At 46.8% G+C, this 27,252-nt stretch overlaps 1 protein-coding gene across 1 annotated transcript in view; it reads left to right on the forward strand.

Moving 5' to 3' along the window:
• The window catches only part of SNRNP200 (small nuclear ribonucleoprotein U5 subunit 200), a 50,754-nt gene extending 23,739 nt beyond the window's left edge, over nt 1-27,015 (forward strand). Inside the window, exons 19-45 of the mRNA XM_028741091.2 lie at nt 60-191; nt 367-555; nt 2,270-2,467; nt 5,181-5,333; nt 5,847-5,927; nt 6,307-6,390; nt 7,468-7,574; nt 8,421-8,539; nt 8,793-8,947; nt 9,175-9,364; nt 11,366-11,539; nt 13,071-13,231; nt 13,660-13,887; nt 15,252-15,443; nt 15,688-15,866; nt 17,170-17,321; nt 20,470-20,578; nt 21,439-21,547; nt 21,783-21,972; nt 22,210-22,374; nt 22,502-22,623; nt 23,669-23,812; nt 24,006-24,182; nt 24,308-24,468; nt 24,799-24,880; nt 25,041-25,133; nt 26,565-27,015. Coding sequence (XP_028596924.1) covers nt 60-191; nt 367-555; nt 2,270-2,467; nt 5,181-5,333; nt 5,847-5,927; nt 6,307-6,390; nt 7,468-7,574; nt 8,421-8,539; nt 8,793-8,947; nt 9,175-9,364; nt 11,366-11,539; nt 13,071-13,231; nt 13,660-13,887; nt 15,252-15,443; nt 15,688-15,866; nt 17,170-17,321; nt 20,470-20,578; nt 21,439-21,547; nt 21,783-21,972; nt 22,210-22,374; nt 22,502-22,623; nt 23,669-23,812; nt 24,006-24,182; nt 24,308-24,468; nt 24,799-24,880; nt 25,041-25,133; nt 26,565-26,708 — 3,990 coding nt within the window. The 3' untranslated portion in view covers nt 26,709-27,015. The remainder of the gene's footprint in view (nt 1-59; nt 192-366; nt 556-2,269; nt 2,468-5,180; nt 5,334-5,846; nt 5,928-6,306; nt 6,391-7,467; nt 7,575-8,420; nt 8,540-8,792; nt 8,948-9,174; nt 9,365-11,365; nt 11,540-13,070; nt 13,232-13,659; nt 13,888-15,251; nt 15,444-15,687; nt 15,867-17,169; nt 17,322-20,469; nt 20,579-21,438; nt 21,548-21,782; nt 21,973-22,209; nt 22,375-22,501; nt 22,624-23,668; nt 23,813-24,005; nt 24,183-24,307; nt 24,469-24,798; nt 24,881-25,040; nt 25,134-26,564) is intronic.
• Nucleotides 27,016-27,252: the final 237 nt, after the last annotated feature.

Genomic DNA, 27,252 nt, shown 5'->3' on the forward strand with positions numbered 1-27,252 from the left:
GGGAGTTCCTTTGAAACTAAGCAGAAGATTCTTTCAACCCTGATATTTTTCCCTTACAGGTTCTGGTCTCCACAGCAACTTTGGCTTGGGGTGTAAATCTTCCTGCTCACACCGTCATCATCAAGGGGACACAGGTGTACAGCCCAGAGAAAGGTCGCTGGACTGAACTGGGTGCCCTGGACATCTTGCAGGTAACTCCTATGGGAGACAGGCACACACTTTAGTGGATTTTAGGATTAAGGACACTATTTCTCTCTGTTTCTTTAGATGTTGCAGAAATATTGTTAAGACACTTGGCTGTTAATTAATGTTAGAAACTCTGTTTGAGGTCTAACTTGCCTCTCTGACTTGTGTGTGTTTTTAAAGATGCTGGGTCGTGCTGGGAGACCTCAGTACGACACCAAGGGCGAGGGAATCCTGATCACTTCTCATGGAGAGCTGCAGTATTACCTCTCACTGCTGAACCAGCAGCTTCCCATTGAGAGCCAAATGGTGGCGAAGCTGCCAGACATGCTGAATGCAGAGGTCGTGCTGGGCAACGTCCAAAATGCAAAGGTGAGGAGGAGAGACCCCAGTCATGACTTGTGGCTGCTCTGTTTTTAGTGTCTCAGCGTAGAGATAAAGGGGGATGCTGTGTTAGGGAGACCATTTAGTCACAACACATGATCAGGGCTTGAGCATCTCTCAGTCGGGTGCAGACTTGAGCATACTGAAGAACCTTGGTGGCATTTTATTAGTGGAGGCCAATTTTCAGCTTATTTGGATTACCCTGATTAGGGATTTTGAGTGTGTGCATAAAGTATAAAGTAACAGTCCTTCAGATGGTTCTAGAGTCACATTTTGGGAGGCTAGATACTAAGCTGTGAATTTGGCACCTAGACTCATGCAGGGCAGTGGTCGTGGTATTTAGTGGGTTGTGTGTGAGAGGAGAAGTTCATCCCTGAAGCCTCTCATCCTAGTTCGTGACAATTTCAGAATTCAGGGCTTTCTCCAGTAGTCTCTGTCAGCTAGCGCAAGGGTTCTTGTGCTGTGGACGGTGAGTTTTAATGCTGCGAAATAGGAATCCAGTGCAACGGCTGCATTAGTGGAAACCCATTATGCAACAGATGGTACAACAAAGAGCCACCTGTTTATGCATTCTCTTGCAAAACAATGTTCTGTTGTTGCCAGACATTTCACCAGTGACATCTTAGTGCTCCATTTGATAAAATCCTCAGTCTTCCCCTCTTCTCTTAAGGCCACATCCACACCATCAATTTAAAGCACTCTTACACCATTTTTAACTGTCTTGGCTCCCTCACCCTGGCCGAATCTTGGGAAATGCAGTTTCTTGCTTTGTGAGGGGTAAACTACAGTTCCCAGGATTCTTGGGGGGGGGGGGAGCCATGACTGCTAAAGTGGTATAAATGTGCTTTGAATGGCTGGTGTGGATGTGACATTAGTTAATGAATCTGCAAAGGTGTGCCCCTCTCCACTATTTTTTTGAAGGACCTGTCCTTTGCAAATTTGCATTTGCATTTCATTTATTATATTTCTATGCCACTTCTCACTCACACAAGTCACAACGCATCTCATACACAGTAAATAATAATATATTAGAACATCACAAATTACAACGTAAATCATATAAAAAATAAACAAATCATTAGTAAAGCAATTACAGATTATCAGTAAAACAACCACTTTCTATAAAACGCTATTAACAAAACAATTTAAAATAGGCTAAACAGCACAACCACAAGAAAAGTCCTATTATAAAATTCACAAAGCACGACAGCACTCATAATCCACAAAACAATATTAACAAACTAACAACCAAAAACAAACTAAGCACTGTTGAATTCACACACACACACACTCTCTACCCCATGACTCATAGTCTTCTACTCAGTTCATCAGAAGACACATACGCAGAATGGTCATGACAGCAACTCCCTTCTGAAAGCTTCCAGGGCTGGAGGATGGGGCAAGGCAGGTGGGAAAAGCCCTTGCCCAGGCATAGGCAAACTCGGCTCTCCAAATATTTTGGGACTACAACTCCCATCATCCCTAGCTAACAGGACCAGTGGTCAGGGATGATGGGAATTGTAGTCTCAAAAACATCTGGAGGGCCGAGTTTGCCTATGCCTGCCCTTGCCTGATGGCCAGCAGAGGTGGCCTTTAAAGCATGCTGTGCTGTCCCTGTGGCCTCTCCCCCATCCTATCCCTTCCAGGATTTGAGGTTGCTGGAAACTGCTGACTCTGATACTGTGTTTCTTGGCCGCTGCAGGATGCTGTAAACTGGCTTGGCTATACTTATCTCTACATACGAATGCTACGTTCCCCAACTCTATACGGGATATCGCACGATGACCTGAAAGGAGACCCGTTGTTGGACCAGCGCCGGCTGGATTTGGTGCACACTGCAGCTCTGATGCTAGATAAGAACAACCTGGTCAAGTACGACAAGAAGACAGGGAACTTCCAGGTGAGAGTGGAGGAGTTCAAACTCTCTTTGCAGGTGCTTTTTGCCAGTCTTATCAGGAGTCTGGCTGCCCAGGACGCTTATTTGCAGCTGCTTTGCCAGCCTCTTTGCGCATCTTCACACGTTATATTCTTATATTCCTATCAAACAAAACTTATTTTGCTGCTTTAAAATGAAATGTGTTACTATTTGTATGCCGCCCTTCAGCCAAAAAGGCTTCCTAGGTGACTCCCAAGAATCAGCAGATAAATACAAATAAAAGAATACAAATACAAAATAATACAAATACCAAATGATGCATGTATATTTAGTATGTAACATTTTGCTCTATGACATATGGCTTCAATTTGTGCAAGCAAAATGGCAAGTATACTAAAAATGACATCCTATATAGGTTTAAAAGTGGTATGCTAAATACTAAAGAGTTGCAAATGGTTCTAACGAGTAGCCCAGCCCATTTGTGCCTTGGGCAACCAGATGCCAAAATTTCCGTGAGTCCTTCTGAAGTGCTGCATCTCCCAGTTCTTTCCACTGTTGTTCATAATATATTTGTTTCTTGCTTTTAAGTAATAATTTATAGTTGTTTCGTAACTGGGCTACCTCAGCTTGTAGGGCAATTGGTTGCATCCTGTGCTATCTAAGCACATTATCTTATTTTTTCCTACTTTTGAGATGCACACACTAAGAAAATTGCAGGAAACAATAGCAATATATGCTCCTCATGAAGATGGCAGCATGCTCTAGGAGCAGAAATGCATCTTTGATCCTAGCATTGTATATTTCTACATTGTTATACATGAGAATTACCAGTTTCTAAAGCTTCAGAATGCATTACATAGAAATTTTCACACTAGACATTCCAAATGAATAAAATTTCACTCATTCCAAAAGAGAAACTGTTTCACAGGAGTGTCTTTTCTTCAAAGATGGGAGAAAAATATGTTTTTGCCCCCTGGGCTTTCACATCTTTAATGCCACAGACTTAAAAGTATACCATCCTAAATTTTCAGAAATGTTGGGCATAACAAGATTGAAGCAATGCACCCTCACTGCTGTTTATCCAAGAAACTCTTAATACATCTACCCACCTTCAAAACAAAGGGTATATTGGAGGTTCATAAAACTTCTGTTATCTATTCTCAGGGAAACTCTAGGTTAGATTACTGCAGTGTGCATTATACATGGGACTGCCTCTGAAGATGGTTTGGAAACTTAAGCTGGAAAATTCAGTGGCCAGGGCAAGATGGTTTTGAGCATAGTACACCAATCCTGGTTTCGCTGCACTGGCTGGCCAATTCTGGGTTCAATTCAAAGTGCTGGTTTTGACTTTGTAAAGCCTTAATCGCAGTACCTCAAGGATCTCCTTTCCCCTACAATCATATTCTGAGGCCCTTCTTTGTGTACGAGAGGCCCAGAAAGTGGCAATGTTCCTGCATTGTGGGGGTTGGACTAGAATCTGACGACCCAACTCTAGAATTCTATGGGAATGGATCTTTTTTGTGGTGGCTCCCTGCTTGTGAAACACTCTCCTCAAGTAGGCTCACCTGAAACCTTCATTACATGTCTTTTGCTGCCAGGTGAAAAATTCCTCTTCACCCAGGCCTTTGGCTAATTAAACAAATATGGCCTTTTAAACTGCGTTTGGGGAGTTATTGCTTGGTTTATTACTATATTGCGTATTTTTGTATTTTTATATTGTAAACTGCCTGTGATCCTCAGATGAAAGGAGGTACAGAAATTAAAGAAACAAACAGAGAAAGAAATAGACAGTGAAAAGTATGGAGAGAGAGAGAGAGTTCCCACTCCTTTCCTCGTGATATAGAACTTGGGGGAGGGGTCACACAATTAAACTGATGGGCAGCATGATCAGGATACAAGGAAGTAATTCACACAATGCACAATAAACGGCTGGAACTTGTTGCCACAAGGAGCAATGGTGGCTATTAGCTTGGAGAGTTTTAAAAAACACGGATTCACGGAGGTTAAGCCTGTTAGCCATGATTACAAACTGAACCACGCTTTACTGAAGTAGCATGTCTCTATATGACAAGACAGGGATGTAGCAAAGATCCTTTCTCCCCTTTCCATCTGTGGTCATTCCAATCAATGTAAAAATACTTCAAATCTCTGTCACCGCTGCCCATTTTTTGTATATTTTGAGTGAAGGAAAAAAACAATTTCATATAGCAGTATTTACAATGAGTGGCTATGCTTGGACACAGCGCCAAGCCGAACTGGTTAAGCGAAGTAGTCTATGTGCAAGTCACATGTTGGTGCACGTAGCTCAAGCTTCTCCATTTTATTCAAACCACAGAGTGGCTGGCTTAGTGTTGTGTCTGAACCAGTTTGTTTCTTGAAGCAGCTGCTCCTTTCACTTCAAAAGGCACCCCAGAAACAGCCTTCAAAAACAATCTCTTTTGTTGGGAAGCAGTGGTCCTTCCAAGTACCTAATTTAAGACCCGGTGGGGCTTCTAAGGTTAAAACTTGCACCTTCAGTTATGCTTGGAAAACAGTCTGGGCACCAGTGAACATCTGTTAAAATTTAAATCTCTTAAAACGTGCTCATTCCAGTGCACCAACTTCCCCACCCTATTTTGAACCGAAGTTTCAAAATATTGAGGGCTGCCCCACTTACGTGTTTCAGTAACCTAAGCCTGGTTTGTTCTTTCCTCTCCATTTTGTTAACCAGAAGTGGCTTTCCTCCCTCTCTCCCCAGGTTACGGAGCTGGGCCGCATTGCCAGCCACTACTATATCACCAATGAGACCATACAGACTTACAACCAACTACTCAAGCCCACCTTGAGTGAGATTGAACTCTTCCGGGTTTTCTCACTTTCTTCTGAGTTTAAGAACATCACTGTGAGAGAGGTATGAATCCGGAGATCTGTTGGGCAGGATACTCACCTCCTGCCCTTGTAGTTCTTTTTGTTAGTGTTTAGTTTGTATCCTCTTCTGCAAGGTCTTGTTTTTACTGGTGGAGTGGAGGAGACATTCCTAGTCCTTGTGACTATAAATACTTTTAAACATGAAGGTACTGGTTCGGCAAGGCTCTAACCAGAGAACACAACTTGTTCTGATTTTGTCAAATTGCCATCGTTTCTATGTTTGTATTTAAACTGATAAGGAACTGAAGGAAATTTGAATAAAGTACTGGTGCTTAGCTTAGTGGAAAACCCGTCGAGAATGAAACTGATATCTGCATACATATTTCTCCATTAATCATGCAAACTTGCTGCAGTTGTTGATCTGTGGCCCTCAGAAATGGATGAGTTGCTTACTTTTTTCATTCATCTTCAAAATGATATTGTGCTGTTGTAGGCTAGGCAGAGTGGCCTAGCCTACTCTGTTCTTTCCTAATTACTGTTTTTAAAACAACTGCAGGAAGAGAAACTGGAACTGCAGAAGCTACTTGAGCGGGTCCCAATCCCAGTGAAAGAAAGCATTGAGGAGCCTAGTGCTAAGGTAAGCCCGGCCTCTTCTAGGGCAAGCTTATATCCAGCCTGAGGTTGGTTCTGCAAGTTCCTGAGTTGTATGAATTCCCCATTTTTTTTGTCCACTGACTAGTTCTACTTTGTTCAGGGAGTCATTTTACCCAAGGGAGTAACTGGCTGCCTGCCTTTGGGAGCTGTTTTGTTTTAAACCAACATCATTTTTTAAAAAAGCAAGCCTATGAAGAAAATCTATGGTGAAACTTGAGTGTACTTGCAAAGCTACATATATATACGTTTAATATGTTGTGTGTGGGTCTGGCCAACCCCAGGAGAATGTGGCTGTGGGCCTGAAAAAGGTTCCTCGTCCCTTCTTTGGAGGATGTTAATGCCCCTTAATGTCTTCTCCTTAGATCAATGTGCTCCTTCAGGCCTTTATCTCCCAGCTGAAGCTGGAGGGCTTTGCTCTCATGGCAGACATGGTGTATGTCACTCAGGTGAGTAACCATTCAGATTGGAAGTGGCTCTTTTGTGCTCCATTTACTAAGTTTTCATGAATCCACCACTTTGAGAAAGACCACATCACACGAAGTTTGTTGTTTAGCTATCACAAGCCTTCTGTTGTGCATGGGTAAAGAGGAACTTTTACTTACTATCTTTGGTGGCCTGTATAGCTTGTTATGGTGGGACGCGGGTGGCGCTGCGGGTTAAAGCCTCAGTGCCTAGGACTTGCTGATCGAAAGGTCGGCGGTTCGAATCCCCGCGGCGGGGTGCGCTCCCGTTGCTCGGTCCCAGCGCCTGCCAACCTAGCAGTTCGAAAGCACCCCTGGGTGCAAGTAGATAAATAGGGACCGCTTACTAGCGGGAAGGTAAACTGCGTTCCGTGTGCTGCGCTGGCTCGCCAGATGCAGCTTGTCACGCTGGCCACGTGACCCGGAAGTGTCTGCGGACAGCGCTGGCTCCCGGCCTATAGAGTGAGATGAGCACAACCCTAGAGTCTGGCAAGACTGGCCCGTACGGGCAGGGGTACCTTTACCTTTACCTTTTATAGCTTGTTATGTGGTAGATCACATACTTTATATATGGAAGGCCCCAGGTTGTATCCCTTTGTTCTAGAGGAGCAGAACTGGGAAAGTCACTGCAGTAGGCATTGTAGAGCTTGCCCAGCCTTTGCCAACCTGGTGCCCTCCAGAGTTTTTGCACTACAATTTCGAACAGCCATATCCAGCGTGTCCGAAGAATCTGGAGGGCACAAGTTTGGCAAAGGCTGGACTAGATGGACCAGTGGCTTAACTTGGTGTAAGATGGCTTCATTCCAAAGGGGTGGCCCTGTAAATTCATTGCAGTAAGGAGTCTTGTAGGTACCTTGGAGGTCTTCTTTGTTTCTTGTGAGCCATTTTGTCAGATGCATTATATTAATGGGCCTGATCACCTGCAGGGTGGAAGCGGAGTTTCAAACGTGGATCTTTAGATGAATGTGGATACATGCTTGTATTTTAATCAAAAAATCAACTAAAACCTCCCTGTGAGGTTTCTTTCTTTGATATTTGACATCTGTTTTGTCCTGCTTTCAGTCTGCTGGGCGGCTCATGCGTGCAATCTTTGAGATTGTCCTCAACCGTGGTTGGGCGCAGCTTACTGACAAGACTTTGAACCTCTGCAAGATGATTGACAAACGGATGTATGTAGTGGCTCCAGAGCATGCTCTTAATCGTTATGTATTGCAGACATTATATCAGTAGTGCCCTGGCACCAGCACTCAGCTAGGCTGGGCACTGGCTGAGGACCCCAGAAGCTTGGCAGGCCCCTCACCAGCCTGATCCAGTTGTGCTGCCTTACCATGCTCCTTACTTCATCCTGGGCATTCTGTTGGCAGTGGGTGGGCAGGGTTTGATTTCATAGATATGTGGAGTCAAAAGGGAGGGATGAAAAGTGATTTCATGCTGTAACCGCCCTGAGAACTTTGAGTGTAGGGTGGTATACCCTTTTTTTTTTAGTGTTGGTTGGGAAAGCAGCTGTAGAGGGGAAAGGACTTGTGCCACCCTAAGGACCAGAAGACTGGAGTTTCTGGGATTTCAAAATTAGCAGTATGTCCTGCCCTAGAAAGCCAGTTATGTGATTGCTTCCGTACTGCTTTCCAGAATCACTTCCCATAAGTGAGATAGACCATGGTGTTTGTTTTTGTGCCAGGGCAGGGGGCAAGAAACAAGCCCCCTATAGGCAACCCAAGTCTCTTGCGATGGCAGTGTGAAGAGCATTGGCTTAGTCTCCTGAGCAGGCTTGCAAGCCAAAGGCACTGGAAATGGGGAGCCTTGTGGGGCTGCGGGTTGGGGTGGGGTTATGCCCAGATGGCCACACAGAGGGCCCATTTTGAGGCTGAAGAGGAACCTCCTCACTTTTCTTCCTCAATTTGAAGGAAGAGTGTGGGGCAAAACACAAGGAACTTAGGAGGTGCCTAAATTTCTCTTCCATTACTTACTAACCACCATTGCTGGCACTACCCTGATGGTGCTTCTTGCTCATGCAGGTGGCAATCCATGTGCCCCCTTCGTCAATTCAAGAAACTGCCTGAAGAGGTGGTGAAGAAAATTGAGAAGAAAAACTTCCCATTTGAACGACTCTATGACTTGAATCACAATGAAATAGGTCAGTGGACAGAGGTGGCTCTCTCTCTCTCTCTCTCTGTGTGTGTGTGTGTGTGTGTGTGTGTGTGTGTGTGTGGCAGCGGAGGGGATCTAAGGGATCAGTGTTTCTTGGCTAAAGGGTCTCTTAGTTTTTCTACAGAATATGGCCCAACTTGATTATGACCTGCTGAGAATCTTGAATGCGTGCAGTTCATCTCAGGTTTCCATCTCTGCGCATGCTAACTCGTCTTTTCTTTAATTCCATCCCTTTACAGGGGAGCTGATTCGGATGCCAAAGATGGGGAAGACAATCCACAAATATGTCCATTTGTTCCCCAAACTGGAGTTGTCTGTCCACCTGCAGCCCATCACCAGGTCCACTTTGAAAGTAGAGCTGACAATTACCCCAGATTTCCAGTGGGATGAAAAGGTAAAGGGACCCCCTGGAGGTCTGAAGTAATGGCCACCAGTAAGGTGGGGTGGGGAGGTTTGCTGGGTAGCTAGTTTGAGGTGGAGGCAGCTCATGGAACAGGGATTGATGGAGACTGAATGGTAGCAGCAGTACAAGTTGCACTCCTTAAACACTACACAGAGAGAGCAAGAATTTTCACTTGGGAGCAGTATTTAAATCCCAATTTTTCTCCTCTCTTGTCCCAGGTGCATGGTTCTTCAGAGGCCTTTTGGATCCTGGTGGAGGATGTGGACAGTGAAGTGATCCTACATCACGAGTATTTCCTTTTGAAGGCCAAATATGCTCAGGATGAACACCTCATCACTTTCTTTGTGCCGGTCTTCGAGCCTCTCCCCCCACAATACTTTATCCGGGTGGTCTCGGATCGCTGGCTGTGTAAGTCCCATCCATTTGCAGAAGAATGTTCTCCAGCTCCCCAGCTGGGGTCTGCAGTGTGAACAGTCTATTGTGGGGGAAGCCCTGACATGTTCTTTGCCTGTCAAGTCTTTTTTCTAGGTGTTTCTGCCCCCTCTTGCTCCCCTGAAGATGAAAGCCCACCAGCACCACCCACATTACACATTGCCAGCCCTGGTGGGCCAAATCAGGACCTCACTTTCATATCTGAACAGCCACAGACCTGCCTGAAATCATATGATAGGGAGGCCCCTCCAGTGTTGTGCCCTCCCCTTCGTCCTCCTTTGCCACACTGAGGAGTTAAAAGCATCACTGCCGTACTGTTTGCATTCACCTGCATAGTTATTTCTGTCCCCTCAGTACTTCATGTTTGGAAAAATGTGGCTGCCCTATAACCTCTTCCAATAGTTCATAACAGGTCGGTTTTGCCACAGGAGTGATGCAGAGTGGAAATTTTTCCATGGGAAGTGTCCCATATCCTAAGTTCATTGGTAATGAAGAATGGATGCAAACTGCAAATGCAGTTTTAAGCAAGCTGGGCAGTTCTGTTTTTAAGCTTTGTTTACTAAATAGAATGAACATGCTAAATTAAGTTACTATTTAGGGCACCAGAAATTTTCATGTTGCAAACTGAAAATTTCCCAATGTATATTACCCTAACTCCTGAAAATTTTCTGGAAAGGCCGCATCACCTGTACTATGCTAGCTAGAGTAGACAAGGTAGATCCAGCACAGACCATTGCTTTGTACTAGCCCATTTTATAGATAAATAGGTTAAGAAACCAGGGAGTGTGCTATTTGCAGCTTTCATAGACCTGAAAGCTGCATTCAAATCAATCTCTTGAGTAAGACTGGGGGATAATTCAAATTCTTTGAGAATACATAAAATATTGTTTTTCTTGGTTAAATGTCTACATAAAGACACCACGCTGAAAGTGCGTTGCTCTACAAACGGGCAGCTCGCAGGTTGCATACCAGCTACAAAGGGAGTTAAGCAAGGTTGTATCCTAGCTCCTGCACTATTTAATTTATATATAAATATAAATTAACGTCCCCAGAGTATCATGCCCCTAAATTGGCCGCAAAAGCCATCTATTACTATATGCTGATGACACGGTACTGCTATCTCAAACAACAGTCGGCCTAAGAAGCTTGACGAGGTCATTCTCAGGATACTTCCAAAAGGAACAGCTGGCTGTGAATTACCAAAGTCTTGAAGACACCACAGGGCCCACAGATGGTATACGGATAACCAGTTAAAGTCTTTAAATGTGTTGGTCCAAATTTTCAGTCAACAGGGCAGCACATCAGAAATACACAAAGGAAAAAGTGTCTCAGAGTGCCAAAATTTGGACATGCTTTTTCCATACAAAAGGTGGCAATCATGTATCTTCAGCACCAGAAGTGTTTAAAGTTAAAGTGTTAGGACAGTTACTATGTGGGGTGCAGATTTGGACAGATGCTCACCTTGGATCTACAGAAGCTGTCCAGTCCAAGTTCTTAAAGAATTTTTTTCTGTTTATCCTGTGTTCCAAACGCTTCATAGCTCTTGGAGGCCAATCTTCCCTCTGTTGAATGACAGAATTGGCGTAGGACAATTATTGGCTTTGGGGTAGTAGACCCCCACCGGTCTACTACCCCTAACTACCGTCATGAGAATGCCTGGATTGCATCTGAGTATGCAAATATCTTTGGAGTCTGCTGCTCAGGGTGCAGAAGCTACAAAAGAAAGATGAACACCCTGATGTTCCAGGGTTTAGGGGACAGACCTGGGATCCTGTTGAACATTTGCTAAGAGCACCATATCCTGTCACAAGCACAGCCATGGCTAAAATGTGACTCCCCCAGGCCCTCTGACAACATTCTGGGTCCGACCTCTCTCTCTTGATCTTCTCATTCAAAGAATACCTCTTTTAAAAGCAGAGAACAGATCTAGATCCTCTGTTCTCATCTTCTTTGTGTTTATGTGCTTGATTATTTCAGCCTGTGAGACACAGCTGCCTGTGTCCTTCCGACATCTGATCCTTCCAGAGAAGTACCCTCCACCAACTGAGCTGCTGGACCTGCAGCCACTGCCTGTCTCCGCTTTGCGGAACAGCGCCTTTGAGAGCCTCTACCAGGACAAGTTTCCCTTCTTCAATCCTATCCAGACTCAAGGTGGGCAGTGCAGCCGGGTCTTGAGTCAGTGAAGAGGAGGGCTGCCAAGAAAATAGGAACCATCTTAGCAGGGGTGGGGGTGAGGGAAGCTGCATAGGATTATATATTAGGTGCCAACAGCCTGGAGCATACAACACAAAATGGCATAATTCAGAACTGCAGTCTTAATTGTCAGACATACCATCACATAGCTGGGGGATTCAGCCTTGTGAACATCACTTTGGTATGTGGTGCTTGTTTGAGACGTGGTTACAAGTTCAGATGCTGTGTCTGTTGCTGGGGAAGTTCACTACTAGCCATGATGAATGCCAGTTGTTGGAGGCCAGAGGAAGGGAGTCCTTTTGTGCCTGGATCTCACTTGTGAGTTTCCCACAAGCATCTGGTTGGCCACTGTGAAAATAGGATGCTGAATACGATGCACCATTGGCCTGATCCAGCATCATCATGATTTTTTAATTTGTATACCGTCTTTCTATCTTACAATACTCAAGGCAGTTTACAAGCTAAAGAAAGAAAAAATGTACATCTTATAACAATCTAATGCAATACAAAAATGTGGTAATACTTTAAAATAGGCAACCTACATCAAAAAAGTAACACTCAACAATCGTTAGAATAGTATTAAATAATAATAATAACATATAAAAGTTAAACAGAAATCCACTCAAGAGTTACAATAAATAATTTCTAAACTATGATCAATAAAACAACGGCAAGCCACAGTACATAAAATAATAGGCTCTTCTTATTTTCTTAAGTAACTAGGGACGCGGGGTAAAAGCCTCAGCGCCTAGGGCTTGCCGATCAAAAGGTCGGCGGTTCGAATCCCCGCGGTGGGGTGCGCTCCCGTCGTTCGGTCCCAGCGCCTGCCAACCTAGCAGTTCGAAAGCACCCCCGGGTGCAAGTAGATAAATAGGGACCGCTTACAAGCGGGAAGGTAAACGGCGTTTCCGTGTGCTGCGTTGGCTCGCCAGATGCAGCTTGTCACGCTGGCCACGTGACCCGGAAGTGTCTGCGGACAGCGCTGGCCCCCGGCCTCTTGAGTGAGATGGGCGCACAACCCTAGAGTCGGACATGACTGGCCCGTACGGGCAGGGGTACCTTTACCTTTACCTTTACCTATTTTCTTAAGTACCGACACTTCTAGCAACGTTCACCAAACTGGTGTCCTCTACATAGTTTGAACTGCAACTCCCATGAGCCCCAGCCAGCAAGCCTCTGAGCTCAGCCAGTAGAACATGAGACTTTTAATTTCAGGCTCATGGGTTTGAGCCCCACGGTGAGCAAAAGATTCTTGCATTGCAGCGGGTTGGACTATATGACCCTTGGGGTCCCTTCCAACTCTACAGTTCTGTGATTCTTATGATGCTCCCATCGACCCCAGTTGTGTTGCCTGGATTTGATGGGCTTTGCAGTTCAAAACATCTAGAGGGCACATCTGGGGAAGGATACTTTTCGGTTCTTGTGGGTTCTGGAGTAACTGTTGCTGGCCATAGGGAAATTTTCCTTTGCCTTTTCTTTCTCGGTCTAGTTTTCAACACCGTCTATAACAGTGATGAAAATGTGTTTGTGGGAGCTCCCACAGGCAGTGGAAAAACAATCTGTGCTGAGTTTGCCATTCTGAGGATGTTGCTGCAGAATTTGGAAGGCCGCTGTGTCTACATCACACCAATGGAAGCCCTTGCTGAGCAGGTACAGCACTCCCTAATCATTTTTAAATCTGCCCTTTCCAGGAGGGTGATAAGAATAGCTTTAATCAATTGCTCTTCCCAATGAAAGCTTTGCAGGCAGAAAAACAAAAGAAGAGGGTTTGGATAGGGTGTTCTGAGGGGTAGCTGTTGGCCTTAGCTGGGACAAGTACTCAAGTATATTTCACTTGTCTATATCTCTCTACTTCCCCATTGTCCTCCTTATTCTCTTTGCTTTGTGAATGAATCTTTGCAGATTCTGCAAAGATGGAATAAAAGCATTGCAGAATATATGTGGATAAGTCTGGATGGTCACTTTGTTGGTTGTAAGCTAGAAAAACTAGAGAAGGTGTGCTTTGTGTGTGTGAGGAAGAGAGTGCTTGGAAGGACGGCTGTTAAGAACATTGTCTGCTCTTCCTCTTGCCATGGAAGATCTTCCTGGATTGGTATGAGAAGTTCCAAGAGCGCCTACTCAAGAAAGTTGTCTTGCTGACGGGGGAGACCAGCACTGACCTGAAGCTGTTGGGCAAAGGCAACATTATAATCAGCACTCCTGAGAAGTGGGACATCCTTTCCCGGCGCTGGAAGCAGCGCAAGAACGTGCAGAACGTCAACCTCTTTATTGTGGATGAAGTGCATCTCATTGGTGGCGAGAATGGGGTGAGTCTCATGGGGGAATGCAGCTTGCCACAAAGGGGCTCGGAGGGAGAAAGCAGGACACTGACCTTTCTATCTTGGAGGGTTTCCCACGCAGAGCTGCTGCAAATCCTATGTACTGAGGAGTTTCTCGTTCTGGGCAACAGAAGGAGACAGAAATCTGTAACCGTTGCATCCCCTAAGCACCTCTCTCCTTCTCATCATCTTGTGCAGCACCTGACATTGCACAAGGGGTTGCAATTAGAAGTAGCTCCCACAGCCAGTGTGTGCTGAGCAGAATGTGAGGCATCCAAACAGGTCCATGTATTTTATTGCGGATGGTTTTCAAAGATAACTTACCCAGGGATAGGAAGACACCTTCTGTCAGCAGGCATTTGAACCACCTATCTCAGCATTGTCTATCTACACAATCTAACAACAGCTCTTGAGGTTTTCGGAAGGGAGCTTTTCCCAGACCTACCTGGAAATAGTAGGGATTAAACATGGGGACATTTGGATGCAAAACTCAGTTCTACCACCCTCCCCTGAGTAATAAATATTGCCAATGAACCAGTTGGGCATCAAAAATGATGACTGAAATTGTCAATTTTAGTAATTGTTGATTGGCAATAGCAGGTGCCAGCTGGATGTGAAGATTGTGGGCTTTTCCTATAGAGCTGTCACCTCTCTGTTGGAGGCTTTCTGCCTACCCAGCTAGTCAAAGTCAGGGTCCTTCAATCATCTCGAAATCTGCCTTCCAGAGGGTGGACACTGAAGTATTAATGTCAGTGGTTGCATCAAGAAAATGCAAAAACCACTGAGCATTCAAAGTGAACCCCAAAACAAAGGAGAATATATATTAATGTGCTGTCAAATTAGAGTTTTATTTTCAAAAAAGCTCAGTATGTTTTGAGGGATCTGAAAACAAAAGCAATATATCAATATTCAACATTGTAAAAAGAAAGTCAATACAAGTTACATATCTATGCATACTCAAAATGAAAAACAGCCTGCCGAGATCTCTTGTTAATTGTATCACCTGTTCACACTAATTGGTTGCACCGAGGTATAATCACTTGGAATTCTTCCGCAGTTTGCCTAAGAGATTGAAGGGAGGTGGGATGGTTGAGCAAAGAGCTGGAACTGAAGACCCTAGTAGTGGTGATTGAGGAGGAGCGGATGGCAAAAGGGATTGTACCTCTCAGTTGGCCCTTTGTAGTTTTAGTTTCTCTTTAGACTTTTGTGTGACATTTGTAAGGCCACAAAAGCATGTGTGAGGCTCGAGCACTTAATGCTATGTCTTTCCTGACCTGCTGATGAAAATACCTAGATGTGGAATGGCTGAGGGTGCTTGAAATAACCCAGGTGTCTTTGGCTTCCTTCTGCAGCCGGTCTTGGAGGTGATCTGTTCCCGGATGCGCTACATCTCCTCCCAGATTGAGCGGCCCATCCGCATTGTGGCCTTGAGCTCATCACTGTCCAACGCCAAGGATGTGGCCCACTGGCTAGGCTGCAGTGCCACAGCCACCTTCAACTTCCACCCCAACGTGCGCCCTGTGCCCCTGGAGCTACACATCCAAGTAAGTTCCTACCCCCCACCACTCTAGGAACATAGAAAGCTGACATTCATCTAGCTCAAAGGGCCATTCGGCTTGTACAGTCAATACTGGCAGGAAGCAGCTCTGGAAGGTTTCAGGCAGGCCTTCGTCCCAGCCCTGCCTGGAGACCCTAGGGATCGAACCTGGGACCCTTCCATTAGCCTCTTCCAAGCACTGAGGTTTGGCATCATCATCACCCTCTCTCTTCTCTTTCGCTGCTCCTAAGGGCTTCAACATCAGCCACACCCAGACCCGCCTGTTGTCCATGGCCAAGCCAGTCTATCATGCTATCATGAAGCACTCTCCAAAGAAGCCAGTGATCGTGTTTGTTCCGTCTCGCAAGCAGACGCGCCTCACAGCCATTGACATCCTCACCACCTGCGCCTCAGATGTCCAGAGACAAAGGTACGGGCAGGGCATCATGTAATCTGTGCTCCAGATAACTTAATGATACAAGAGGAGAAGCTGAATTTTGCAGCCTGTGTGTGATTCCTTTTTATTGTACCCCTGTCAGTAATTGAGAAGGGGCAAGAAGCTATAAAAGGACACTGGAGCTACACTGGATGTAGCTGTTCAAGAATAGGGAGGGACCTGCTCTTTGGAACGCCTTCCCTCTGCAATCTTTCAGTGACTTTGGCTACTTAATACTTAATAAATAAAATAAAATACAATTTTATTTGTACCCCGGCCGGAGCCGGGCTCAGAGCAGCTAACATCATATAAATAATATAATATGCATAAAAACAAGCAATCAATTGACTAAAATGCATCCCAAAATTAATTCAAATAAATAACAGTTAAAATTAAAACTGGACAAATGACCATCCTCAGGTTAAAATTGAAAGTGGTTAACACTTGCTAGGACCAACTGTTTCCACTGATACTATAAGGACCTGTGAGTGGGCTGGGAAACCTCCTTCATCCTTGTTCTTATACAAAGAAATAATATGAATAATCTGAAAGAATGGGTGTGATGGGCCCCCTTATTTAATTTGTATTTGGCTGGATGTGTATGTGCTTAATGTCTACGTGCTGGAGGATCTGGGGTGAAGGATATCTAGCTCAGTCTGGGGCAGAAGATATGGAAGTAATGAAGTTTGTGAGGGCCAAACATGGGCAAAGGATGTTGGAAGTACAGTGGTGCCTCGCAAGACGAAATTAATCCGTTCCGCGAGTCTTTTCGTCTAGCGGTTTTTTCGTCTTGGAAAGCAACCCTATTAGCGGCTTAGCGCTATTAGCGGCTTAGCAGCTATTAAAGGCTTAGCAGCTAAAAGGCTATTAGCGGCTTAGCGGCTTAGAAAAAGGGGGGGGGAGCGAAAAAAGCCCATAGGGAAAATCGTCTTGCGAAGCAACTCAAAAACGGAAAACCCTTTCGTCTAGCGGGTTTTTCGTCTTGCGAGGCATTCGTCTTGCGGGGCACCACTGTAGACTGGATTTTGCAGAGATGAGAGTTTCTCAACTTGCTACTTTTCTGTCCAGAAATTAAATCTGCTGCGGCAGAATTATTGCTTTACAAAAGCTGTTGAGGGAAATGCGAAGTGTTGATGAGAAACTCTGTCACTGACAGTTGATGGTTCCCGCCTGCTTTTAAGGTTCTGGGGACAGGAGGGGGTCGCCCTTCACCAGTCTCTTGGGTGAGAGGATGGAGGCTGTTGACTGAATGAGGAAGTTTGTCCTGACTTTGGTCTGGCTTGTTGCTCCTTGCCAGGTTCCTGCACTGCACTGAGAAGGATGTGGCTCCCTACTTGGACAAGCTGAACGACAACACCTTGAAGGAGACCCTGGTGAACGGGGTGGGATACCTGCATGAGGGACTGACCTCCATGGAGCGAAGAGTTGTGGAACAGCTTTTTGGCTCAGGTAAAGTGAGGGACGCGGGTGGCGCTGTGGGTAAAAACTCAGCGCCTAGGGCTTGCCGATCGCATGGTCGGCTGTTCGAATCCCCGCGGCGGGGTGTGCTCCCGTTGCTCGGTCCCAGCGCCTGCCAACCTAGCAGTTCGAAAGCACCCCCGGGTGCAAGTAGATAAATAGGGACCGCTTACTAGCGGGAAGGTAAACGGCGTTTCCGTGTGCGGCTCTGGCTCGCCAGATGCAGCTTGTCACGCTGGCCACGTGACCCGGAAGTGTCTGCGGACAGCGCTGGCTCCCGGCCTCTAGAGTGAGATGAGCGCACAACCCCAGAGTCTGTCAAGACTGGCCCGTACGGGCAGGGGTACCTTTACCTTTAAAGTGGGGTGGGAGCAGACTGCAGATTTATGGGTCAATTTAGAAAATGAGGGATTATCAGGCACCATCAAGAAATGTCTCTATTCAGGGGGGAAATTCCAAAAACCCACAAGGTAGTAACTAAGATGTAAATCAGGGATGGCTGTGTACAAGACTGATAATCAGATCAGGCTCCCGGTTGTTGATTTTTATTCATTTGAGATACTTCTTTTAAATTGTTTTTCATATTTTTTTTTAGTGTTTTAATGGTTTTTAACTGAGTTGTAAGGGCATTTTGTGGGATGTACCTAGGAGGAGAGGAGTGAGGAGAACAGGAGGAGCCCCAATTACAGTGGTTCTGGGTAGGGGGAGGTATGGTGTGGGAGGAGGGGCAGGCCAGGTAAGGGGCACACGGCTCAGGCAATCAGTGGCTATACTGTGTGCCAGCCCCTCCTCCAACCTGGGGAATTGTGGTTGTCATATCAGCCAACCCTTGGGTCTGCAGCTGCTGCTGTTGAATGCCAGGTCGACCCAGAATAAAATCTCCCACATCCATGATTTTATGGATGAGAAGGCTGATCTGGCATGTATCACTGAAACCTGGGTGTGTGAACAGGGTGGAGTTGGTCTCACCCAGCTGTTCCCATCTGGGTACTCAGTGCAACATCAGGCCATACTCAAGGGTCAGGGAGGGGGAGTTGCTGTGGTCTATAGCAGTGTTTCCCAACCTTTTTTGGGCAAAGGCACACTTGTGTCATGAAAAAAATCTCGAGGCACACCACCATGCCAGATGGGGAAAGGTCACTTTTTACTTATGTAAAAAAAAATAAAAAAATAGTAACAGCATAGAAGGTAATGGTAGATGACTGTTAGGGTCTCCCCCCAAATGCAGAATTCTATTAATATCTTCCTTAGCGAGCCGCGTCAACCCCTGTAATGCTTTCTATAGAGTAAGCATAGGGGACACTGGGGGATGTGGAACCAAGGGGGCAGTGGGCCAAAAGAGTTCGGGATCTACTGCTTTAAACAGAAATAAGAGCCAGTGGGTTCTTCCTTTTTTAAAGTATCGTTTCAGCGGGGACAGCAGTCCGGATTTCCAAAAAGCGGCGCTTTTTTGCGTCTGAGCAAAGAAGAGAGAGAGGGGAAAAAAGAGAGAGAGATTGATTTGTGGCTGCGCAAAGGGGGGAGGAGCCCAGGAGTAAAAGTAGGAAGGATGAAGGGAGGGGAAAGGAAAGTTAATAGAAGGAAAGGCGGGTGGGAGAGAAAGAGAAAGAAAGAGGGAAGGAAGGGGGGAAGAGAAGTGGAAAGGAGGGAGACCGAGGCGGGGGAGAAGCGTCTGGAGAGTTGCTCCGAAGTTTGGGGGTCCGCGGGGGTGGGCGCGCGTCCCAGGAGGCGGAGGCCAGCCCGGGCTGGGAGCCGCGGCGCGGCCCGGGGGCGGTAGGCGGACCGCGGCTCCTAGGATGTGGAAAGGGGACGGCGGCGCAGGGGGAGGAGACCCGCACGGCTAGGGCAGCGCGCAGGGGGAGGGGAGCGGGCCGGAGGCGGGCGAGGGGGGCCGCGATCCCGCGCGCCGCGAACATGGCCTCCTTCCCTGCGGGCCCCGCCGAGCCCCCCGGCCGGGGAGGGCGGCGCGCCCCCGCCGCCGGAGGAGAGCAGAGGCAGGAGGAGGAGGACGAAGGCGCTGCCGAGGAGGCGCGCCAACTTCTGCCAACTTCGGCGCCCGCCCCGTCGCCGCAGGCTCCTCCCGGCCGAGAGCCAGAGGACGGTGGCGGAGCAGGAGGAGGAGGATCGGGTTTGGCGACGGCTGCTGCGTCCTCTCCAAGCGCGGGGCTGGCCTCCGCCGCGCCCGATCCTCCGCGCTCGCCCGCTTCTCGGCGGAGCAGGTCTCGTGCGGGTGCGAGGCGCTGCTGCAGGCGGGCGACCCCGGCCGGCTGGGCCGCTTCCTGGGCTCGCTGCCGCGAGACGCCGTGCGACTCGCCCGCCTCCCTCCCACGGCACACCAGGCAACGTCTCGCGGCACAGTAGTGTGCCGCGGAACACCGGTTGGGAAACACTGGTCTATAGAGATTCTCTATCTCCAGACTCTTTGTCCAGTCAGGGAAATCTAGAGTGTGTGTTCCTGGCACTGGGGAATCAGGACAGATTAGGGATTTTGTTGGTTTACCACCCGCCTCACTGTTGAAATGTTTCAAAATATTTTAAATAAATGGAGATATTGAGCATTTTATGTTACACCTCTCATGCTTATGTATGTGTTTCCTGAGCTCATGTGTTCTGTATTTGAGAAGCTTTTCTTCCTAAGCATTTCTTCCAGCAACATTGTGAAGTGCCTTGAGACCTCCGGGTATAGGGCGGTATATAAATTCAATAAATAATAATAATGAGGCGATCAACTACTCAGTTTGTGTGCAAAATCAAGTTCGCCGCCCCTGAGAATTCAGTAATTGGCCATCCTATGATGCAGATCAAGCAACCTACATATCTTCCTTTATGCAATATTATTCTCAGTGTATGATTAGGTTTCTTGGTGACCTGTAGGAAATTAGAAATCTAGATTTTTTTCAGATGTAATCTGATATAGTAGAAATGTCAGGGGGTAGCATTGTGGTGGCAGGCTCCACCCCTTCAACTGTGTATGTTCTTTTCTACACCGGATAATATCATGAAAGGGCTTAGGTGTCTGAATCATACTTTGCAAACTGCTGACTGTTCTGCGCTGCTTCTATATGTGTTCTCCCCCTGTCAGCTGGGCTGTGAATTGGTTCTCATCTAGTTCTGTTCTGCTCTTCTGTTTTTCTGTTAGGTGCCATTCAGGTGGTGGTGGCCTCGCGGAGCCTCTGCTGGGGAATGAATGTAGCGTCTCACCTGGTGATCATCATGGACACGCAGTACTACAATGGCAAGATCCATGCGTGAGTGAAGGGAGTTGGGTTGCTGGGTTCTGGGCCCACGGGAAAGGTGAGGACTGTTGGGCTATGCAGTGAGGAATGGGAAAAGAAGCCCAGGGTGGTGAAAGGGAAAGTGAGGCTCACCCCAGACACTAAAGGAGAACATCTCATTTGGGGCTGGTTTTGATTTTGTTGTTAAGATAGGCCTTGTTTAAGCCTGGCTGCTCAGGCACAAGTTGGAATAATCAAGAAGCTGGTCAACCAGATGTATATTTCTTACTCCTAGAGTAACACTGATGTGGAAAAAAATGGGTTTTCATGTGTCTCATGCATTACCTTTATCAATAGCTGCCATTTAGCTATGGTTTACAGAATATAATATCTGACCCAGAGTCCAAGTATTAATTCCTCTGCAGATTGAAACAGTCATATCAACAACACACATTGCTGGTTCTTGTGATTTGGGCAACTGAAAATACGTGGCCAAATACTGGTATTCTCGTAAGAGGCCAGAAGGAATTGAAGTGGGCCTTTCCTTCTTTAAGTAGAACCCCTCAGCCCTTGGTGAAGATTCCTGTGCAATTTTTGCCTCTTCAGTTTTCCAAGCTCCTGCCCTTTTTTCTTCACAAGGGAATGTGATGATTTGGTGCGGTGGAGGAGGGAGATCCATGGATGAGCAGGAGAAGCAACCCATTGGATCTCCTCCATCCCTTGCAGAAAATGAACTAACTAGAGTAAGTCTGACCTTTTAACTTTCAGCCAGTCAGACTGAATCTGGAATTTGTCATGACAATTGCATATTGCAGAAGTTTCCCCTCTACAGAATTCTAAACCTTTTGCCTTCTGCTTCTATTAACATAGTTATTTACTTTCCTATGTGCCAGGTATGTGGATTACCCCATCTACGATGTGTTGCAGATGGTGGGCCATGCAAACCGCCCACTGCAGGACGATGAGGGGCGTTGTGTCATTATGTGCCAGGGATCCAAGAAGGTGAGCAAACAGCAGGGAATGAGTGGACTTGCATGTTCTTTAGGGCTGGGGGGGGGGGGGCTGAAGAAATTTAGGATCACATTTCTTCCCTATGTTCCCTGCATGAGGTTTGCTTGAGGCAGTGTTTCTCTTCCGGTCTGGATTTGAGTATTCCTTTGTTCAGAGCGGAGATCTTTATGAAACTCGTAAATTGTTTGACACACTAAAAATGCCACTCTGGTTCTCCCACTCAAAGGATTTCTTCAAGAAGTTCCTATACGAGCCCCTGCCAGTGGAGTCTCATTTAGACCACTGCATGCACGATCACTTCAATGCTGAGATCGTCACCAAGACCATTGAGAACAAGCAGGATGCTGTCGACTATCTCACCTGGACCTTCTTGTATCGCAGGATGACTCAGAATCCCAACTACTACAACCTGCAAGGTGGGAAAGCCGAATCCCAACCCCTGCCCCTGTTTTTGGTGCTTTGTGCCTCTGTCCTGCCACACGCTTGGACAAGAGGGAGGGGAATGGAGAAGGATTATTTCTTATGTTTTCACACTGTCGTTCCTCAAAGTCGTACTGGTTCTGAAGTAATAAAACACAAAGATTATTTCAAGGTCCTATGTTTCCAGCCCCTGTGGATGTGCAGCATCTGTCTTCCTTTGTCTCTTTGTTCAGGAGTTTCGCACAGGCATCTCAGTGACCACCTGTCAGAGTTGGTGGAGCAGACGCTTAGTGACCTTGAGCAGTCCAAGTGTATCAGCATTGAGGATGAGATGGATGTGGCGCCTTTGAACTTGGGCATGATTGCAGCTTATTACTACATCAACTACACCACCATTGGTAAGGAGCGTGCTGGGAGTTACGGACATCATGGCACCTGTGCATGGCATGCTGTGTGTTGCTTGTTGTCTGAGCCTCATACCTGATGCTACCTTTTCTTTTATTAAAAACCCACCACCACCTCTAGAGCTCTTCAGCATGTCCCTGAATGCCAAGACTAAAGTGCGAGGGCTGATTGAAATCATTTCCAATGCTGCTGAGTATGAGAACATTCCCATCCGGCACCATGAGGACAACCTACTGCGCCAGGTGAGTCAGCTCTTCAGTTTGATGGGCACGGGGGGTGGGGGTGGGGTGGTTGGTTGACTTGGGAAATTATATACAGCCCATTGGCTTCTCTCCAAGAGCAGAGGACCCCAGTCCTTCTCAAATTCTGGTTTAGCAAAACATTAAAAAATATATAGATTTGGAAGAAATAATTTAACACAAGTTAGATGCAGTGCAAGTGGTCCTGATCCTGCTCTAGCATCCACCTGCCTGAGATAAATCCATGAGGATACAGAGCAGGGCTCCATAACTAGGAGTTCCCTCCTAAGGCCTTTCTTGTGCAAAGTTGGTGAAGACTGAATTGTTTAGAAAAGGTTTTTATGTATATATTTTTTAAGATAGGCAAACCTGGTTTTAAAAAACTGGGAAATTGTTATTGTCTGAACAGATTTTTGTGTGGGGTTGGTTCGTTTGTGAAAAGTTCTTTCTGCTTTATGTGCATTCCAAATATTTTTTAAACGTGTGATCTGCTTTAAAAACAAAACAACTTAAAACCAAAATAGAAGTTGGTACTTGTTGGGAAAAATATATTATGTATGTAAAAGTGGTAACATTTCCAGTGGCTGAGAGCTAAGTTTATAGAACCAAATACAGTTAACCTACTGGGCTGTACATGTGTACTTATGTTCCCCAGTCTGTATTCATTGCATACATTTTGTCCTCCGTTTCGTTCGTAGAGAACTTTCACTTCTGTAGTTTCAAATTCTGAAGTCTGTGATGACCTTTTAAAGCTGAATAATAAATATATCCATATACCACTAAATGGTAGATCCGTGGGCCAATGTGGCTAGCAGGGCCTCTACATCCTGCTGGCTACATCTTTGCCAGCTCTAGACTTGTCCTCCGCATGGCAGTGTCGCCTGTCTTTTATGCTGCACCTCAAGCCCCCGCCCCCTCTGGGTGAGAGGGTGCTGATCTTTGGGTTCCAATCTGTCTTGCTCCCGCAAATTGTGTGTGTGATTGCATTTGGTGCTAAGAGATAGAGAACATTACTGTGTGCTGAATGTTGCTTCTCTCCTTTCCTCAGCTTGCCCAGAAAGTGCCTCACAAGCTGAATAACCCCAAATTCAATGACCCCCATGTCAAAACGAACCTTCTGCTTCAGGCTCATCTGTCACGTATGCAGCTGAGTGCAGAGCTCCAGTCTGACACAGAGGAGATTCTCAGCAAGGTATTGGGCGAGAGCAAAAACACAGCTGGGAGGGGGCACCCACAGCTGCCTGCTGCTTCAGGGCGAGTTCACAACAGATGCTGCCCATTCCCATTTGGTCTCGTATTTGAAGCTTGGCTAGCTGAGGGCATTGTTCCCCCTTTTCTGCTGATGTCTGGGATGCTAAGCTCCTTTGTTCTGTCTTTTCTCCCAGGCAATTCGTCTGATCCAAGCTTGCGTGGATGTTCTGTCCAGCAACGGCTGGCTGAGTCCTGCTCTGGCTGCCATGGAGCTGGCCCAGATGGTCACCCAGGCCATGTGGTCAAAGGACTCCTACCTGAAGCAGCTGCCCCACTTCACCTCTGAGCACATCAAGCGCTGCACGGAGAAGGTGAGAGCAGACTCAGGCAGGGAGGTGGGGAGGTTGTTCCACCGCAGCTGTTCAGTGCGGTTACCAGGAACCTGCTCCTTCCTTGGCCACCCAGGCTGGCTTATCCCATGTCTGCCCTTTTGCAGGGAGTGGAGAGTGTGTTCGACATAATGGAAATGGAGGACGAAGACCGCAATGCCCTGCTGCAGCTCTCTGATACCCAAATTGCTGATGTGGCCCGCTTCTGTAACCGCTACCCTAACATTGAGCTTTCCTATGAAGTGGTGGAAAAGGATGGTATTCGCAGGTAATGGAGCATAGCAATGAAAAATAAAGCCAGAAGATGTAAATTTGACCAAGCAGTTCTTGTTACTTAGCTGGGGGGGGGGGGGGGATTATTCTTCATTTTTTGTGCCCTTTCAGAGGGTTTCCTTCAAAATAACAAAGGCTTCCTCCGTTTTCAAAACAAAAGCTGCTGTGGTTGATTTTTCACTGTAGACCATGATTCTGCCATGTGATTTGCTGCCAAGTAGGCTTCTATGCACGTTGCCGCTTGCAGGCCACTTAGCAACCTTTGCATGCTTCCCCTTAGCACATTGTTCCAGGTGTGTGTGTCTAATCTGGTTTGTTTCTTCAGCGGAGGGCCAGTGGTGGTGCTGGTGCAGCTGGAGCGAGAGGAAGAAGTCACTGGACCAGTGATTGCGCCCCTCTTCCCACAGGTATGTCGAGTCCTGCCCAGCCTGTGCTTGATGCCGTCCAGCTGGGCCCACTTGCGGGAGGTAAAGGGTAGGATGGGGCTGGAACCTACAGGGTTGTGATGCAGAGGGGCAGGGAGGATGTCACAAGTTGTCTTCCTCACTTTCCCCCTCTCATCTGCAGAAACGCGAGGAAGGCTGGTGGGTAGTGATTGGAGACTCCAAATCCAACAGCCTTATCTCCATCAAGAGACTGACGCTGCAGCAGAAGGCTAAGGTGAGTGATCGGGGAACAACCGTGATGATCTCATTTCACCTCTACAAGAGCCTTATGGGGAGGCATAATTGCTGCTGTCGTGAGCCTTGTGTTAGGCCAGGGCATCCTCAGCATTGTAGGTTAAGGACCTCCTGCTTTTTGGCCAATGGGACAGAATTATCAAGCAAAAGGGGAGGTTAAAGTGAGGGAGACCATAAGGGTGTGGCTTCTTTGGCCTCCCAAAGGCTGCAGCATTAACAGGGATCCAGGCAATCACTCATGTAAAACAACTGAGATTATTTTCTGCCTCTTAGCAGCAAACAGAAAAATTGAGCAGCTCAAAAAACCTGCTGAAGCAGCAGGAAGGGACATAGTGGATGGCACAGTAAAACTAGCTCCTCCACCCCCAGAGGCCTGGTCTACTCTTGCAACCATGTCAGGAGAGAGCTTTGACTAAGATTCAACCTCTAAACCCCCACCCCATAAACCCGTATTTTGGATCACAGGAACAGTCTATGCTGTGCATCTCTTATTATATAAGCACACCTAAATTCTGTTCAGGCTGGAGCTGGGGGTGGTGGAGGATGGGTAGTGTGTGGGATGTTGGAGGTGGGATCTTTAGCTAACTCATACTCCTCCCAAATGGACAGCTTGACACGCCTTGCAGCAGTCTGATTTTTGTTGGCTTTATTGACCATGTCCTGGTATTACTGGCCTCAACATTTTGTTTAGAATACAAGATAAGTTTGGGATTACTGAAAATAAAATTGTGCTTATTCTCAAGGGTCTGGACTCCTTCTGGCCCCAGGAAATCCAAGTGCATTATGTGATCTATGTAGCACGTGCAAATTGGGGTTTGCTGATCCTTGATTGGGCTGAAAACCCATCTCCTGCAGCTTCTGGGATTCTAGCAGGCTTTGTACACACACTTTAAAACATGGCTTTGCAGGGGTGGGGAACCTGCTGCTGAATTGCAACTCCCATGGGCTGATGGGAGATAGTTCAGCAACATTTGGAGGGCCGCAAGTGCCACCCCATGCAATAAGAGTGAGAGGAGGCAAGACTTGCTAGAAGCAGCAGCTTACGCCCAATGCCAATTTCCTTGTGTTTCCTGCATTCTGTTAAATTGCAGAATACCCACAGTCCTGCTTATCATAACTGTCACTGATTGACAGAAAATATGACGCTTCAAAATGAAGAGTGGTCTGCAAAGGGCCCCCCTGCAAGGAGGTGGGAATCCTGGAATGGGTTGTTTCTCCCACTTGCTCTGCTAGGCAGGTCATATCAATGTCTATACCCTCATATCAGAGGGCGACCTCTCCAGTTCCTTCCTGCCCAGCTCTCAGCACAGGGTGTGCATGGAGCCCCATTCCTCTGAGCTTGCTTCTCACCCCATCTCTTCCTTGTGGAGCAAACCCTTCACACCCCAGTTCATGCTCTGTCTCCTTTTAGGTGAAACTGGACTTTGTGGCACCAGCCACTGGGACTCACAACTACACCCTCTATTTCATGAGTGATGCCTACATGGGCTGCGACCAGGAGTACAAGTTCAGTGTGGATGTGAAGGAGGCGGAGAGTGACAGCGATACGGATTGAGCTGGGCCTTCAGCTTCTGTCTTGTATGAGTGCAGTTCTGAGCCTCCATGGAATGGGATGTCCACAATATCTGCTTCTAGAGACGTTTGTGAACTTCTGCTTCCTGGAGAGTTAGGATACTCCGTACTTAACTGTTTCTGTTCACTTTCAACTGGCATTCGAGGAAATTACCTCTGCCCTTCCTGATTTGTTTTTTTAAACTCTGAGCAGCTCAAAAAGTTTTGTGCACAGTATTTTTATGTGAGTGGACTCAGTTGGTTCTGCTGTGTTCCTACTTGTTTTCCCAAATAAAGATATTTAGGAACAACCTCCTTGCTACTTCTCTTGTGGGAGAGGGAACTAGTTCCTAGACCAGGGGTTGTCAACCTGTTTCCTACCGCCCACTAGTGGGCGTTTCAGGATTCTGGTGGGTGGCAGGGTAAGGTTACCAAATTGTTTTCAATGAATCTGGGGACATTTTCCAACTTCAATGGATTTTGTATGGGGACTGGTTTGTAAATCCGGGGACTGTCCCTGGGAAACGGGGATGTCTGGTAACCTTACG

The sequence above is a fragment of the Podarcis muralis genome, chromosome 7, assembly GCF_964188315.1.
Source record: "Podarcis muralis chromosome 7, rPodMur119.hap1.1, whole genome shotgun sequence".
Lineage (NCBI taxonomy): Eukaryota > Metazoa > Chordata > Lepidosauria > Squamata > Lacertidae > Podarcis > Podarcis muralis.